We start from the raw sequence: 16046 nt of genomic DNA on the forward strand, positions 1-16046 counted from the left end.
CAGTGAAGAAGGAGAATCATTTTACCACTGCAATTAGATGCTGAAAACCAAGTCTCCTTGATGGATCCCCCCAGTATGATCTGCTGTATGTCTCCTCTCTCAAAGTGAGTGCTCATGCTTTAAAAGAAACTGCAGATCAATGTCATTTTTTTCAAGAGATAGTTGAAGAAATCACTACCCTAGAGATTTGTCATAACCCCTGTGTTGAGTGCAAGAGTATAACCCTGCAGGTCATCAGCAACAGGGATATGTTGATGCTACTCAATCAGCTTCAGAGGTGCTGAGTTAGCCTGTCTTTGGAAAGCTTATGAAGCTGACCTTAAATTCACAGATTGGAGAGCATTTATCCCATCCCATTGAGGCATTCTTACTGTCTGGAGAAATAATTCTTTTAAGCTAAGATAGCTAGATTTGGAAGAGAGCATCTGTCTCCATGATCTGTCATGATCACTAGCAGGTGGCCTGAGTTCCCTCGATCTGTTCTAATCTGAATCTGTATGCTTTCCCCAGTCAAACTGTTATGAAATTACTATTCTAGCAGATTGGCATGGATACTTCTCTTTTTCCATGTGGTGTTTTTGCATACATTTGCATTTTAAAAACACACACATTAGGTCCTCCTCTGGTCTTTGTAAGGCTGCATTATTGCCAGTAATAACAGCTTCACTGGAAATGAGAGAGTAAATCCAGATCCACTCAAACAGGACTATTTTAAAGCTCCTTCATAAATTTGAACACCTGACACTGTTCTTTCACTTAGAAGGCTGCTAAGCTTTTGAGCCATGAGATACTAAAGTTATACTGTGTTATTCACCAATTTCAAAAATGATCAGGTGTAATTAAGAACTAGAGCAATGCCAGTTACATTCTTAGTGGCCATGACTTTAAGTTTGGAAATGGTAGGAAGGGCTCTGAGTAAGCCTCTGCACAAGTCTGCACCTGACTGGAGATGATAGTTTTGCCTGTTTCTGTTTGACAGTCCTCTGTTTTAGGTTCACATGTTTTTGTTGTCTGGAGAACAACTGCCCTGAGGTTCTCTCTGTAAAAATGTAGTAGCCATGTTGGTGCCTTTGTGCTGCTTAGCAAGCTGTGAGTAGTGGTCTCAACCATAGATACCCTGTTAGCATGAACTGTGACTTTGGTTACGGTGGTGCATGACCCACACCCTTTTATGATTTGATATCAGGTAGCCTTAATAATTGAGTTTGCACCTTGGGTACTCTGGGAGATGAGGAGGATGAGAAGTTGGGCCAAGTCAGCCATGCACTTTGGTCAAGCTCTTCAACCAAATGGGGCCATCAGTGTGTTCTGAATGTGAAGCCCGTTTAATACCTGGAAAAAAGATCAAGATTGTACATCCCTTTTGAGTAGGGGTGCATGCTGCTGTTTAGAGGTGGGATTTTCCCAATTACAAAGTTTTATGTCCCGTCTATGGGTGTTTCTGTGGTTGAAAAACTCTGGACAATATGATGGCCACATTTTTTATCGTATCCTCTAGCCCAAGAGAAAGAAAGAGCTGTGGGTGTTATACATACTGTTGTATTATCAGTGAGGCAAACTAGGTAAGCTGGAAACCTGGCTAATGCATCTCCTTCATGGCAGTGTTGTCTCAACAGCTCATATTAACAACAGTTCTGATGAGCATGTTAACCCTCCTTGTGGTTAGATGTGTACCCTTGGTTACACATCTAACACAGACTATAGGTGTGTAACCGTGATTAGATGTGTGGCTTTGGGCGGTGTCTGTATAGGAGGAAAAAGAATTAATAGACACAGATTTATGGAAGGGGAAGGAATTCTAGTCAAGAGAAATAAGCTTTGGGGAAAAACAACAAAACACACAAACAAAAAAACAAACAAACAAACAAAAACCAAACCAACCAATCAAAAAGACCCAAACCCAACCAAACAAAAACCTCTCACAGATGTGGAGTGAAGTAAAGGATTTATTGTAGTGAGGAACAGTGGAGTGTCCAGTCTTTGGGCTGGGTAATACACTGTCTTATGACAGTATTCATAGCTAATGCTTTGGTTTGAACACAAAGGTAAAAAATCTGCAAAGCAAAACATGCCCCTTTGGTCTTAAACTAAGCCACTTTTAGGCACTTCAAAATGGGGTCTCTGTAGCTGCAGTTACAGTTTGTGTTTCTCTTCTACTTCTGTCAGCCTCTAACAGAGGTGACACGCTGTTTAGAGTGTGAAATATGTAATTGGGCTTTTCCTCCATAATTTATTTTCTGAAGGCTAACATCAATGTGCATAAAGACTACAGCCAGACTTCTGCATAAGGAATATCCTACCTGTCCTTTGTAGTAGTTCAGATCAATCTTTTTCCAGTCTGAAATCCATAGGTAGGTACTGAAGTAAAGGCCCTTCTGAGAGCTGTTATTTTTCCTAGATATTATTTTGAAAGGATCTTAAACATGTCAGAAGCTTAACGTTTGGGTGTGTTTTGTGGGTTTTGTTTGTTTGTATTTTGTCTCCCCCTCTTCTTACTGAACACAAGTGCTTATCTGAATGCCATCTTATTTTCACTAAAGCATAAGCTGCTGCAATCGTGTTACAACTGGCATCACTTTAGCTACATTAGCATAGCCAGTGTGCACATCGTTTTAGTGCTGACATAATGCTTTTTCCAAGAGCACGTGTTACTGAAGAATTCCCTTAGGACAACAAGTATAGCAAAATAAGTATCTTTACACTGCTATGGCTCTGTACACATGAGTCTGGAATTTAGGAGTGACTCTTCTGTAATCAGCCTGTGTCAAGCAGTTACTTGTGCCTTTTGCGTCTGAAGTGTTTCAGGCCCTTTGGGAAGAGCATACTTCAAATAGCTAATTTATCTGAGACTTTTTCTCTGCAATCTGTTGCCTTCATAGTTAGTTGTACCTCTTTCAATGTATGCACAGTGTCTTAGCATTTGAAGGCTGATATGTGGAATGTGCCCATTCTGGCATAGAGTGCCTTTAAAAGGGTTTGATGTTTATTCTGCTTAGAATTGCCTTTTTTCTGTCTTTTTTTACTACAACTGTCTCATTCTGCTACAACCCTAGAAGCCTCAAATAAGAGTTAATGCATGACCATCCAAAGGAATAATTCAATTTAGCCTTTTCTGAGGGAGAGGTATACGAAGGAACAATTTTGTCAGTGTTATTAGCCCTAATTTAAGTGTTTCCCTTATGGCAGTTTCTTAAACCAAAACTTAGCCTTTGATTTAATTCAGTCAGCCCTTTCAGGAAAGAAAGAAATTGAGGTTCCTGCCTGGATGTGGATCTGGTAGGTTTTCTGCTTGCGGCTAGTTGTCCTTTAGGAAGAGTTTCAAGGGAGGGGAGTCAATACTGAAGGTAGAACAAGTTTTGTTAAACAGTCAACATAGACTTGCCTCTTCTTCATATAGCTTTGCTGCCAACTGAACTATTGAGGAAGATTTGCTGAGCTATGGACTGTTTAATCCAAGGTGAGACATTACACAAATTGAGAACATACCAGATATATAGTGTTGCAAAAGAGAGGACTCAAAGCTTATTAGTAACAAAAACACTGCGAGTAATCGCAATGGAGAGTAGAAACCAAGAGGGGGGAAAAAGCAGAACTGAAAGCACATCTGACAGTACTCTATATTTATCACAAGAATATGGTTTAAAAAATACTGTTACTGCTATCGAAGGAGCAAGAATGCCTGCCCCTAGCTGCAGTTGGCAATTGCTGCTGAAAAATGATTCCTGGAGGTTTCTGTTGGGACAGCACAATTCTCAGCTGTGCGCTGCTGTGTCGAGCAGTAAAAAACAATCCCTGCCTTCTGAAGGCAAATTCACAATTTCTCAATTAAACCAAGGATAGCTCTTGAATTCTTGCAAGAATGTTCTGGTTTTACCCTTGATGTGAACCCTGCCAGATCCTCAAGGGAGCATAGTATGACTGACTTGTGTCCAGTTTGAGTATATCCTGAGTAATATAATAAAACAATGGCTAGTTTTCAATACAGTCTTTTGTTTTGACCATAGTATGTGATACTGTCATAGCATTGTCTGTGGTGAAATTAGAGGAGGGGACAGTTGAACTCATGGTCCTTAAGATTGGCTGATTTGTGGATTCCTACAGGTTAACTTTCCTACTGCAGATATAGGATACAAGCCTCTGATATAATAGAGTGTTTTCTTTTATTGTTGGTAAAGTTCAGGAAGATTTAAAAAACTAAGTTATTCAGCTAAGTAATCTCTCAGATTTATACTGAAATGTCAGGTGCCTCTTATATCAAAATGCCACCACTGCTCTACTATGACGTGCGTGTCTTCAGATAACTAGCAAGAAAAAATGAAGGTGCTGGAGCAAGGAATAGCCATTGTTCCATGTCCTAATATGACAGGGTTGAATGAAATGCAAGAATGCTTTTTTTTTTTTTAAATGCTTGTCTATTGGAAGGGGCAAAATGCTGAACAGCATCATAGAGCATGTTGGCTAGTTTTAGGCTTTCCAGAACTTCAAGAAAATGAGAATGGCAGTTTTGTTAACTTCATCAACATGTTCATTTTTTTCAGCTCCATGTTCATGCATGTCTTTTAACCCGGAAACCAGAAGGCTGTCCATAGGTCTAGACAATGGTACAATCTCAGTAAGTACATCCAAAGATTTCTAGTTGAAATGCTTCCCTTTTGAGAAGTATATGTATGATGTTGTGGTGAGGATATATTTGCTAGTGCTTGGGAGAGAGACTTTTTACTGCTAATGGCACTGAAGCTGTAGTGTAGAAAATGGTAGATTATTTCAGATTTCATTCCAACTGCCACAAAGAGATCAAGTGGGATTTACAATATTTATTAGGCAGCTCAACAAACTGTCTTAATTTGCATATCTCTTGAAAAATGACAACACAGAAAACCAGCTGCTGTTTTATTACATTTTAGTGCCTTGTTAATCATACAATACCAAAGTTTTTTGAAAGCAACAATTAAGAGCTGGGGCAATTATCTTCTGAGAGACAGAAGGTGGATTTCTACTCCATAGCTAGCTGCTTTTCCAGACTTCAGGGTTCAGCTTTTGTTTTCCTCTCACTTTCTTCAGAGGAGTTGCTCTTAACTGGCAGTGCTGTCAATGAAAGATTTGGTTCCTTAACATCTAAGAGGGATCTGTATGTGTGCAAAGGAAGCTGTGTATTAAAACAAGAGTCTGTCTTTTAGATCTGGGACAGAGGGTAGTATTAGACTTTATTCGTTGGCTTTTTCTTGTGGGATGGTAAAGAGCTATGTAATTTTGTGGGAGGGTCATGGGTCAGAGAGATTTTTTTTTTCAGCAATGCCTCATCAATAGACTCCTCTTCCAGTTTAAGATCATTTTGCCATCATTTCAGATTTTTATTGCTATTGTCTCTGCCTTATAAGCTTTATAACTGAATGAGTGTTTGCAGGTTGACATACGGGTAGCTGTCAGCACTAAAGCCAAGGTGGTATTTGGGAAAGGCTGTGTGACCCTTTTAGCTGTTCCTTGTGAACTGTATCAAAGATGTGAAGGTTTTAACCTATAAAGTTGTTAATGGCTAGTAGCAGAGATTTTTTGTGCCCGTAGGAGATTTCTGCTTTTGTGTCTAGGAGATGAAACAGCTGCTAGAGAATTCCTTGAACTTCTGAAATTCCCTCCTTCCCACTCTCTGAAATAGTTGTCATTTGCCATTCCTACTAGACACTTTTGCTTTTACCAGGCCTTTGAGGGCTGTGAAGGTGACTGTAAATAAGGTATTTAAAACTCCAGTTTGCAGATGACACCAAGACGGGTGGGAGTCCTGAGCTGCTTGAGGGTAGGAAGGCTCTGCAAAGGGATCTGGACTGGCTGGATCAATGGGCTGAGGCCAATTGTATGAAGTTCAACAAAGCTGGGTCCTGCACTTGGGTCACAACAACCCCAGGCAGCACTACAGGCTCGGGGAAGAGTGGCTGGAAAGCTGCTTGGTGGAAGAGGACCTGAAGGTGCTGATTGACAGCTGGCTGAACATGAGCCACCAGCATGCCCACGTGGCCAAGAAGGCCAAGAGCATCCTGGCTTTTATAGTGTGGCCAGCAGGACTGGGCAGTGATCGTCCTCCTGTACTCAGCACTGGTGAGACCCCACCTCGAATCCTGTGTTCAGTTTTGGGTTCCTCACTGCAAGAAAGACATCGAGGTGCCTGAGTGTGTCCAAAGAAGAGCAACAAAGCTGGTGAGGGGCCTGGAGCACAATTCTGATGAGGAACAGCTGAGGGAACTGGGGCTGTTTAGCCTGGAGAAAAGGAGGCTGAGGGGAGACCTGACCACTCTCTACAACTACCTGAAAGGAGGTTGTAGCATGGAGGGTGTTGGTCTCTTCTTCCAACTAGCAAGTGACAGGAGGAGAGGAAATGGATGAGAGGTTTAGATGGGATAATTTCTTCACAGAAAGGGTTGTCAGGCATTGGAACAGGCTGCCCAGGGAAGTGGTGGAGTTGCCATCCCTGGAAGTGTTTAAAAAATGTGTAGATGTGGCGCTTAGGGATGTGGTTTCATGGTGGACTTAGCAGTGCTAGGTTCACAATTGGACTCAATGACCTTGAGGCTCTTTTTCAACCTAAATGCTTCTACGATTCTGTATATTGCCATCTCTCAGGCAGATTCCATTTGTTGCTAAGATGGGCTTTTCTTTTCCTTTTCTTCTGGATACAAGTACATGTTGGGGGAAAGAGCTTGTCTGTGTTGCTTGATTTAGTCCCCTGTAGTTGCAGGCAGTTGTGTGGCAGAGCATTGTGCAAAAAATGTGCTCCACAAACTTCCACAGGCAATGAAACATTTCCTTCTGTAGCAAACCTAAGGCTTGTAAGAGAATCCACAACTGTAGTGTGTTACAAGAATTGGTAGAGATGGGAATGGGCGGCGAGCAAGGATAGCCCCATATTCAAGTCCCACCAATACCAGGGTGTTAGAGAAAATCCCCAGGTCTTTGAAAGTGTGTTACAACTACTCTCTAGAGGAAAAAATGAATTTTTTCTTCTGGGGCACAGCTATGATAATCAGTTTAATGCAGGAGATTACAAGCACGGCATGCTGACCTTAGTGCCCTTACTTTTAGCACTGTGGCACTCAAAGGGAAAGTACAGGCAATGTACTTGAGCAACTTGAAATATTTGGGAATTAGTCAGCAGTTCCATGTCAGCACTTCTGGTAAGGCCCAGCACTCTTTTGTATGCTGGGTACAGGATCAAAAAAATTGCTGAAAATAGTTTTGCATCTTCCCTTTGACTACATACAGGGAAAGGACTCCTGGCAAGGGCTACAAGTTAATAGGATACTCATGAGACTGCCACATAATCTCAAACTAATCTTTTTGCAGTGCAAGAAAGTGTGGCTTTTACTTGCAGATGTAAATGGGATAAGAAAGTGGAACTGCCTTTTTTCTTTTACGTTACATTTTTGTAAATGTTATGGGTTTTGGCTATAAGCCTGGAACCTCAGAAATGTGTCTGGTGCACTTTGAGAAGGATGGGCAGCAATGCTATTGTCAAAAAAGTTACAGCAAAGCCACCATGAGGTGAGCTTGTATGGCCACCTTTGTGAAACAGGGTGAAAATTTTTGCTTCTACAAAGATGAAGAGATTTTTTTCAGCGTTTTGTAACTTCTCAATGTGAAGGCTGCACAAACATTTGTGCAGTACAGTAGACTATTCCCCTTGAGCGAAAAATTGTCTAGCATTGCAACCTTTTTTTTGAGAAGAAGTGGCATTTATGTCTTAGAGGCTGCCTGAGGTCCCTTTTTGAAGCCAAAGGACTTTATCATAGTCTTAAATTCCTTGCTCTGAAGTGAGGAAAAAAAATACTTTAATGGGTTCAAGTCTCTCAAGGTACCACAAGAAGGAAGAGAAGAAAGGTCTGTTACTTGCAACAGATAGGAGACTTCCACAGCCAAGATGAGACTCCTCACCTTATTTCATCCATTTGAAAGTTGCTTCCTAGATAAAGTTCATCATTAGGTTATGTAGCCAGTACAGAAGAACTGAATTGCCTTTGGAGATACCCACGTTACTTATCCTAGAAACTGCCTTAGAATGGCACAAATCTCTCTCCTCATTTCTGAGGAGATTTAAATGAGATATTTAGTTTTTAGGTAGCTGAACCTGAATTAAATTGATCTTTTTCTGTTGACCATGCTTTTGTCTAGATGGAGCTGTTACACACTTTGAGCAGGGCCACAAGGACAACAGGGCACCAGAATAACCCCTTCAGAATTCTTCCTCGGGGTTGGTACTTATTAAGATTGATTCATCTTCCACATCATTTGATCTGCAGGTGTCTACAGGTTTGGCCACAAACAGGGCTTTGAATACCTGAGACTGAGTCAGGCTCTACTCTCTGCTGTGCACCCCTCCCCTTTGCCACTGTGGGAAGTTTACCCTTTTTTCCTTCAATAAAACTACATGACAGTTTGTCCTCTCCCAGTTTTTGAACTTTTTTTATAAAGTAAAAGTGAAAATAAAAAATACTGCAATCATTTTATAGAGCTTTCTTTGCAACTGACATAGATGCGGGGTCTCACAGTAGATTTGAGAGTCGTCTTTCTCTTCCATTTCTGAAGCAGGTTTATTGTTCTCTGGAAGACATGGTGCTAGTGCTGTTGGCCACTTGTGTTAACAGGGCAAAGTCAAACCTTTAAGGAGATCCTCAATGTGGCATGATCTGTCAGGCTACAAACTGTAAATTCCCTGGGGTGGGAACTATGTTGTAAATGGGTGGCACATAACTAATATATATAGATTATTAACTCTCAGAAATTGATTCAGTTCCCTAAGCAGAGGGCTCTAGTGCTGTTTGGGAATACTTCAGTTGGCATCCACCTGTTCTCTGGGAAGGTGTGGATCTTCCTTAGACCCTGGGCCTTGTCAGCCAGCCCCATGGGCAAGGACTCTGAAATAGCACACGGCTGGGTTCTGTTTTCCTTAGCAAGAGTCACTTGAAAAAAGATGCTGATGTATTTCCAGGGTGAGGATTTACAGAGGTCTTAGGCTCGAGAAAGGTTTGTGGTGGGTGTATACATTTCAGTGTGAGGGAGCTGTGTTCAATGAAGGCATAGTTGAGAGTCTTTGTACAACAGTGGCACTAGATGGGACAGTCTTTTCAGATGCTCAAGACTTCTTCCTGCTTTGTGAAGGCTTTCATGGTGCTAAGTCACCGTTGTAATAAGATTACCTGAAATAGCCAAGACTGATCACTAACATTTTCAGTGTGGCAAAAAAGGTAGTAAGGTAGCTCGGAAAAAACCTTTGAAGAGGAAAAAGCAATCTTAAAAAAGTTTTTCATCCCTCCAAGGAAGGGTTTTGGTCTTACTATCCTGAGCAGTCTGATATATTCCAGCCCCTCCTGTGCAAAAGGGCTCTCACAGGACTCAGAGATCTTTCTCTATTCTGTTAACAAGCACTGGCTGAGCTGTGTGGGTGACCCCAGACTTTCCAGCTCATTAAGAAGAGCCAAAAAGCTGCCTAATGAGAAGTGAGCGTCAGCAGCTCTGAGAGGCACAAAACATTTACGTATGAAAGGACAAAAAAAAAAAGAAACATGTTTCTGCTGGTACCACATTAAAGAGATGTAGTCGGTGTTTTTGTAGTGCAGATGACACAATGTATGTGCAATAGGGCATGAATTTCTTGAGCAAGGTGCCCTCTGCTAGAATACCTGTCTGTTGACGCAACTAATACATTTGGCCTTGAGAGGGAAAGAGGAGTGAGTGCAATGGAAGAACATGTGACAGTGTAAAAGGGAGCAGGGAGCAAAAGACCTGGAGAAAGATTAGAAAATGCAAAACGAGAAAACACATTGGCAATTATCAAATATATTCAAAGGAGAAAATTAGAAGCAAGAAGTCTTCAGGGGTGGAAAAAAAAAGAAGAAAAAATTATATCCAGTATTCAAGTTAATTGAACTGTGTTTATTTTGTACTGTGTTTGTTTATCTCTTTGGATGGAGTGGTATATTAGTAGTACATAGTTGTGGTTTGTATTCAAGCATACAAAGCTAATCAAAACTTGGGTAAACCTTACAAATTGCAGTTGTGTGTGATTCACTGTATTATAATGCAGAGACTCAAAAACCTTTTCAGGCTTCCACTGAAACTGTGGGACTCTTCAGATCATGGAACAGAATGGCCATATCAAATGTATTACGGGAAAAATGCAAAGAAAAATGAGAATGCAAACCACACTCTTCATTGTGCCTGAAGTCAGCAGCACCTGTGTTGCAACCACAATGAAAGTTGGGGTCAGCTCTGGGACAACTAAACTGGTAGGGAAGACAGACCCACCATGTGTTGCAGCGATTGAAGCTGTTTCCCTTTAGGTAACAACAGCAGAAAATTACCATTCATAGCAAAGGGTCTCGCTTCAGGTGGGCTTTGTACACAGCATTTCGTGTGGTGGTTTAGCATTCTTCAGGCAACGGTTAATGAAAACCACTTCCCCTGTAAGTAGCTAGGGCGGTATAGCAGGTTTTTAACTTTCTGTGGTTTGCAGAGTTAAGGTGACCCTGGTATAGAAATCCAGCTGACTTAATTGATTTGTTACTACCATTTAAATAACACTCCCCACTGTAGTCCTCTGCTGCCAGGGGAAAGCTAATGGAAGGTGGAGCAGATTAAGGAAAGGAAGATGAAGAAGAGAAATTCAAGAGAACATATCTATAACTAACTCATGAGCAGAAACCTAGAAATAGCAAAATATATAGATAGCTGCTTGTTGCAGTTGTTTTGCAGGAAGCTGGGATCTGTAGATGTTCATAGGTGAGTATTGTAGCCTCTCCTCCTTGGTGCCAAGCAGTAGAAAAAATGGGGTAGGGTAATCCCGGTGCTGTAAAGCCATCCAGATCACCTGCAGTGAACCCACAGAAATTGCAGCGTGACTTTACTTTAAGTTTCGATTTGGAAACTACGGGTAAATACCAGTTTTTCAGTGGTTAGAATGTCTTCTCAGTGTCTCTTGTGCTAAATGTTTAGTTTCTCTCACCTATAGTCTATAGGCTTCTGATGACCAGTCCTCCCCACCTGCATGTTGCACAGTGCTTTTGACAGTGCCTGTATGTTGTTACTTCACAACTCTATGCTTTAAAATTTAGCTTATCTTGTGTTTATAATGCTTCTCTCATTCTCACCCTGTTTCCAGATTAAATGAGTTAGATTTTACTTCTTCTGTCTCCAAGGCAGAGGAGCTCAGGGAGTTTCTGTGTAGTTTGCTATAAATTATTAATATGATGTGCTTTTACACTCCTGGTTTCTTCTTTGTGTACTTTGAGTATGTGGTGCATGTATGTAGCTACCCGACAGCAGTTTGAAAGCTAATTCATGCGATGGGGCTGCAGAGCCTACCCTTTGCCTGGGTGTTTCCTCCAGAGATGTTTTGTTGTGGCGGCTCCATTTCCCCTGCCTTGAGCAACCTCTCCTCTTCAAAACAACCAGCAGGGACATCCAGGTGCTCAGTCAGTTTAACCACATGTGGTTTTTCCTGGAGCTGAGGCTGCCGTGCAGACCCTCAGCTGCTGTTTTCATCATTTCCTTGTGCCAAAGCCATATGGGTGGTTAAACAGCAGGCTCAAGGCAGCAGGACTGCAGAGCAGTCAGTCCCCATGGCTGTGCCCTTCCCTGGCTGCAGGAGCCAGCCCGGCTGGGTCACACCACGCTCCTCTGCCCAGGCAGCCGCAGCCACCCTCCCTCACACACACAGCTGCTTGTTGGCCACAACGAAGCAGTAGCAAAGCAGGAGGGTGTGCTGCTGAGGTGCCAGATTAAACATTAACCAATAGTGGGATAAAATCAAGGGTAGAAAAGTCTGGGTTTCTGTTTGTCTGAAGCACTGAGAGACTTTTGACCAGAGACCTGAAATGTGTTCCCATCGATTATTGGTTCCTAGTTTGGACTAAGCAAATTCAAAGGGGTTCTTGCATAATTATGTGGAGTTTCCTGAGTGTTCAGATGGGGATGTAGTGTGTGTGCACACATGGATACATGTGTGTGCACACATGCACACGCGTAGCTGTGATCACATGCAGGTTTCTGCCTAGGCAGCCCTGAGCAATAGATGTTTGCTATGTGCCGGATCTCAGGTCTCTCATTTTGTGCCTCATAGCCAGCCATTTCTGGCAGCTCTTTTGACTTCTTTCTTGATAGCTCCTCTTTTATCTCCACCATTCTGTTCAAAAGCACTCGTGATGTTGTTTCTTAGGCAGCTTTAAAAAGTAAAATAATTCAGTTTTTTAGATGGAGGTACTAAAAATCAGCAAAAGTGTGGACAGGGCGGTGGTTGTAAAGGAGGGAGAGCTCACCTTGGTAACAAATTCAAATGAAAACACTCTCAACCACTTCACATCTCTAAGCACTGTTTCTTTTGTTTTTTTCTTTCTCCTCCCTCAGGAATTCATTTTGTCAGAAGATTACAACAAAATGACACTAGTGAAAAGTTACCAGGGTAAGAGTCATGATCTGTCTTAATTGGTTTGTATTGCCATTCATTTTTGTTAATGTTCCCTTCAGAGTGTGAATGGAGAAAAGTCTCCTTTACAGTGATTGGTTTCTTTTTTTTTTTTAACTAATGTAAATGGTTTTATCGATAGATCAATAATGTATTTTGCTCTGAAATTACAAGACTTCTAGAGAGCTGTTTAGTTTTCTGTTTTTCCTTATAAATGCTATTTTGGAATATCATTCAAGACAGCAAACTGTCAAAAATCCGGACCACGTTTGAGGAAGAGAAGTATTAATTTTTCATCTTTATTAATCCACTGTATCTAATGAAACAACTTAGGAAACTAACCCATCTTTTAGGGATGAGGCATTTAAGATTGCAGCTTTTGGAGTTAGTCTGGTTAAATTTCAATAACTGTCAGCTTCAGTAATCTCAAGATTATCAGTGAATACCTCATAGTAGAAGGTCAAGAAATGCTAATCCATAGCTTTTCTAATTATATATTCTGGTATTCACAAAAGTGATGTTTTAAGAAACCTGGCTATTTATCCATGTTAGACCTCTAAAGGACACTGCGCTTGGGATGGGTATTCTTATAAAAGTCACAAACACATGCAGCAATTTATTCTTGCATCTCTTATACCACAGAATATCATACCACCTCTTAGTCTAATATCATATTATATACTAAACATATTTCTTTATAGAAGCCTCTGGCATATTGGCTTGAGATTTCTCACATACATTTTAAAATATGTATTTACTAATCTATTTTGAGTTTTGTACCTTGAAATGTTGAGAGGATAATTTAAATCTCTAAATGGAGGCTCTGGGGATCACTTTGTAACATTTAGATTTTAAGGTGTGAAAAGAATTGTGATTTTTTGCAGGGCACAACTAACATGCATCAGCTTTTGAGCATTTTACTTCAGCTCTTTCATGAATGCCTGGTGCATTGTAAAATTAAGCTAGAATGCCTGCATTTTTTCTTAGCTTGTGAAAACTGAAGAAAAATATCCAATGATGATAAAGTACATATGTGAATCTTAAAGAAGATTGCTGCAGTCTGATGGTACTAGTCTTTAGTATCAGAAGTTGTGATCGCTCCACAATCACTGAAGTCTGAGACACCCAGGTTTTATATTTAAGGGCTGTTGCACCGAAGAGTCCTACTGACTGTTCTGTAGCACCCTTTGTTATCAGCTTATCCATTTGCATGCTTGGATTCAATCACGCAGGCCAATCACAGCCCAGGAAGGGTGAGCTGAAGTCTTTTCTTCTGCATATGCTGAAAAACACACACTTGAGGCCACTTTTTTATTTTGAGCCCTTTGGGGAAAAGGCTGAAAGGGGGGGCAGAATAGCCAGTTGGCTGTCGCAGGCTGCCCAAAGCCTGGGGAGCACCCCCCCATAAAAATTAAAAAGAAGGAAGGAAAATGAAGGCTGTTCTCATGGCCTTTGGCTGCAGCGTGCCACATGTGCTGCTGCTGGATAGCATTGGAGGAGGTCCCTGGACAGAATGCAGTGAAGCTGATGTTCTGCTTTCTGCACATTGTTGGCCACATGGACAAAAATTTGGTTATGGAAAAATATGCCCTCAGGTACTATTGGAGGTGCTTTTTTTTCTTTTATTTTACTCCCCTCACTGCTGGCTTAGGAAAGACAGACCTGCTGTTAGTGCTGCAAATGGAAATTATGCCCAGAGAGACGGAAAGACAGGTCCCAGTTCCTTGCTACAGGAGGAACAAGGCTCTGTGAAGGGCCATTTGGATTTGCTAGGAAACTTTCCTTGGAACAGTGTCCGACAGCTGCCATAACACAGCCAAGCAGGACATGGGGACAGAGGGGAGCTTCTGCACAAAAACATGCTTTGCCCAGCTTACCAGCAATGCCAGCAACCCACACTGAGCTACACCCCTCTGGGCTGCTCCTCAGTAGGTTACAGCAACCCAGGGACAATCTCAGCTTGCCTCAGCACCACTGGAAAGTGTCACTCAAAGGGTGACAGTTGCAGTGGGCAGGTTTTTGATGGTGCAAGGGAGGAGAACAAAGCAGAGATTCCCCACTGTTTGCAGTGCACCGATGACCTGAGTCTGCCCACTGCTCCACAGCACAGTGCCTCCCACCACCCCCATCCATAGAGGCATCCCTGACTCTCCACTTCTCACCCCATGTGTTAGTAGGGGAGCACAGAACCCGCTCCTACACTTCTCTGGGCTTGGCTGCATCCGTACTGGAAGTCTGGGGTGCTGGGCAAGCATGGTGAAAGTGAGATGCTCTGGGAGCTGCTGTCAGTCACAGGCTCCTATAGCTTCATTAGAACGTGTACCAGGAGGTACTCCTGTGCTCCTCATAGTTGTCTTCATCCAGGACACTGGATCAGATCTTCCCGGGGTTGTCACTGGGACCAGAGTCCAACAGCACTGCTGGGACACAGCAAGGTGGGAAGGGCCCTGTGTTCACCGTGCTCTCTGGGAGAATATGCAAGGAAGGGCCACTTAGTCATTTGGGTAGGCATTTGATGCTCCAACAGAGATGAACCCTCCTCACCTGGTCCAGGATGTCTCCCTTCCACAATCCTATCCCTGTAGAAGAGCTTCCTCATGTGGCTGTGCCAAGATATAGGGGTTGGCATAAGCATCTTGGCAAAGCCTTCAGTGAAAGAAAAACGTAATTAAAAAGGACATGGGGTTTTGTTGAGTATGGTGGCCTTTTAGTGGTTCCCCTGTTAAAAGCTTTGCTTGTAAAAGTGTTGGGTGTTTGGTTTTGTTTAAAGTTTTCAAGTAAGGCCTTTATGTTCTTTAAAGATATTTTAGGGGGAGTAAATAATTTTATTTAGTCCACCAAGGAGCTTTAGCTCAGCCATGCTGCCTGATTTTGCCTGTGCTGGCTTTGTTTGTAAATATTCAGCAGTGCTCTTAGAAGTAGCACCTTGCCCAGTGACTGGCTGGCTATTGATCATGTCCCACAAGAAGATGAAGGTGCTGTAGTGATTACAGGACAGTAGTTGCGTCTTGAAAGGACATGAGTATGCCTGCCAAGTGATCTGTCAGTGACAGAGGATGACAGCACGAGCATAGGCTGTGCTTCGGTCTTGGCAGGGATCTGTGGCCAGGTCCGGTGCCATATGGTGGCCAAGCACTGGTAGTGGAGGTGGCATGCTATGCTCTGCAGAGGTTTTGCTGTGATGCTGTGTCTAGAGTTGTGAAAACTTCCCTTTCGAGAAAGGGATCAAAACTCAGAGATTGGGGATGTGACACACTGGTCAGGACTCCAAGGTGGGTCATGAGGCATTTGCCTCCTACAGGCACTAACTCCTCTTGCATGAGGAAGGGTGGTGCAGGCGTTCGAGTGGTTCCATTTGGGATGCTCTGGGTGCACTGACAAAACCCTTCCCTCCCCTCAGCAGCCTCAGTTCCAGGCCCCTCCAGCTCCTCACAGGCTGGTTCTGCTGTGTGGCTGTTGCTGCTTCCCGCTCTGTGCAGCCTTCTCCACCCTGCTCCTTGCAACTGCACCTTCTTGCCAGAGGAATCTTCTGTCTGGATGATATGGCAGTTCCTGCTGCAATACACGCACTGGTTCTGCTGAGCAGGATTTGTAGTCCTGC

The 16046-nt window shown here is 42.5% G+C and overlaps 1 protein-coding gene across 1 annotated transcript in view; it reads left to right on the top strand.

Annotated features, from left to right (window-relative positions):
• The window catches only part of WDFY2 (WD repeat and FYVE domain containing 2), a gene marked incomplete at both ends in the record, with an annotated part of 65992 nt that overhangs the window by 35228 nt on the left and 14718 nt on the right, over positions 1–16046 (top strand). Inside the window, 2 exons of the mRNA XM_080359310.1 lie at positions 4539–4612; positions 12388–12442. Of these exons, the coding sequence (XP_080215436.1) occupies positions 4539–4612; positions 12388–12442 (129 nt within the window). The remainder of the gene's footprint in view (positions 1–4538; positions 4613–12387; positions 12443–16046) is intronic.

The sequence above is a fragment of the Nesoenas mayeri genome (assembly GCF_963082525.1).
Source record: "Nesoenas mayeri genome assembly, chromosome: 1".
Taxonomy (NCBI): Eukaryota; Metazoa; Chordata; class Aves; order Columbiformes; family Columbidae; genus Nesoenas; species Nesoenas mayeri.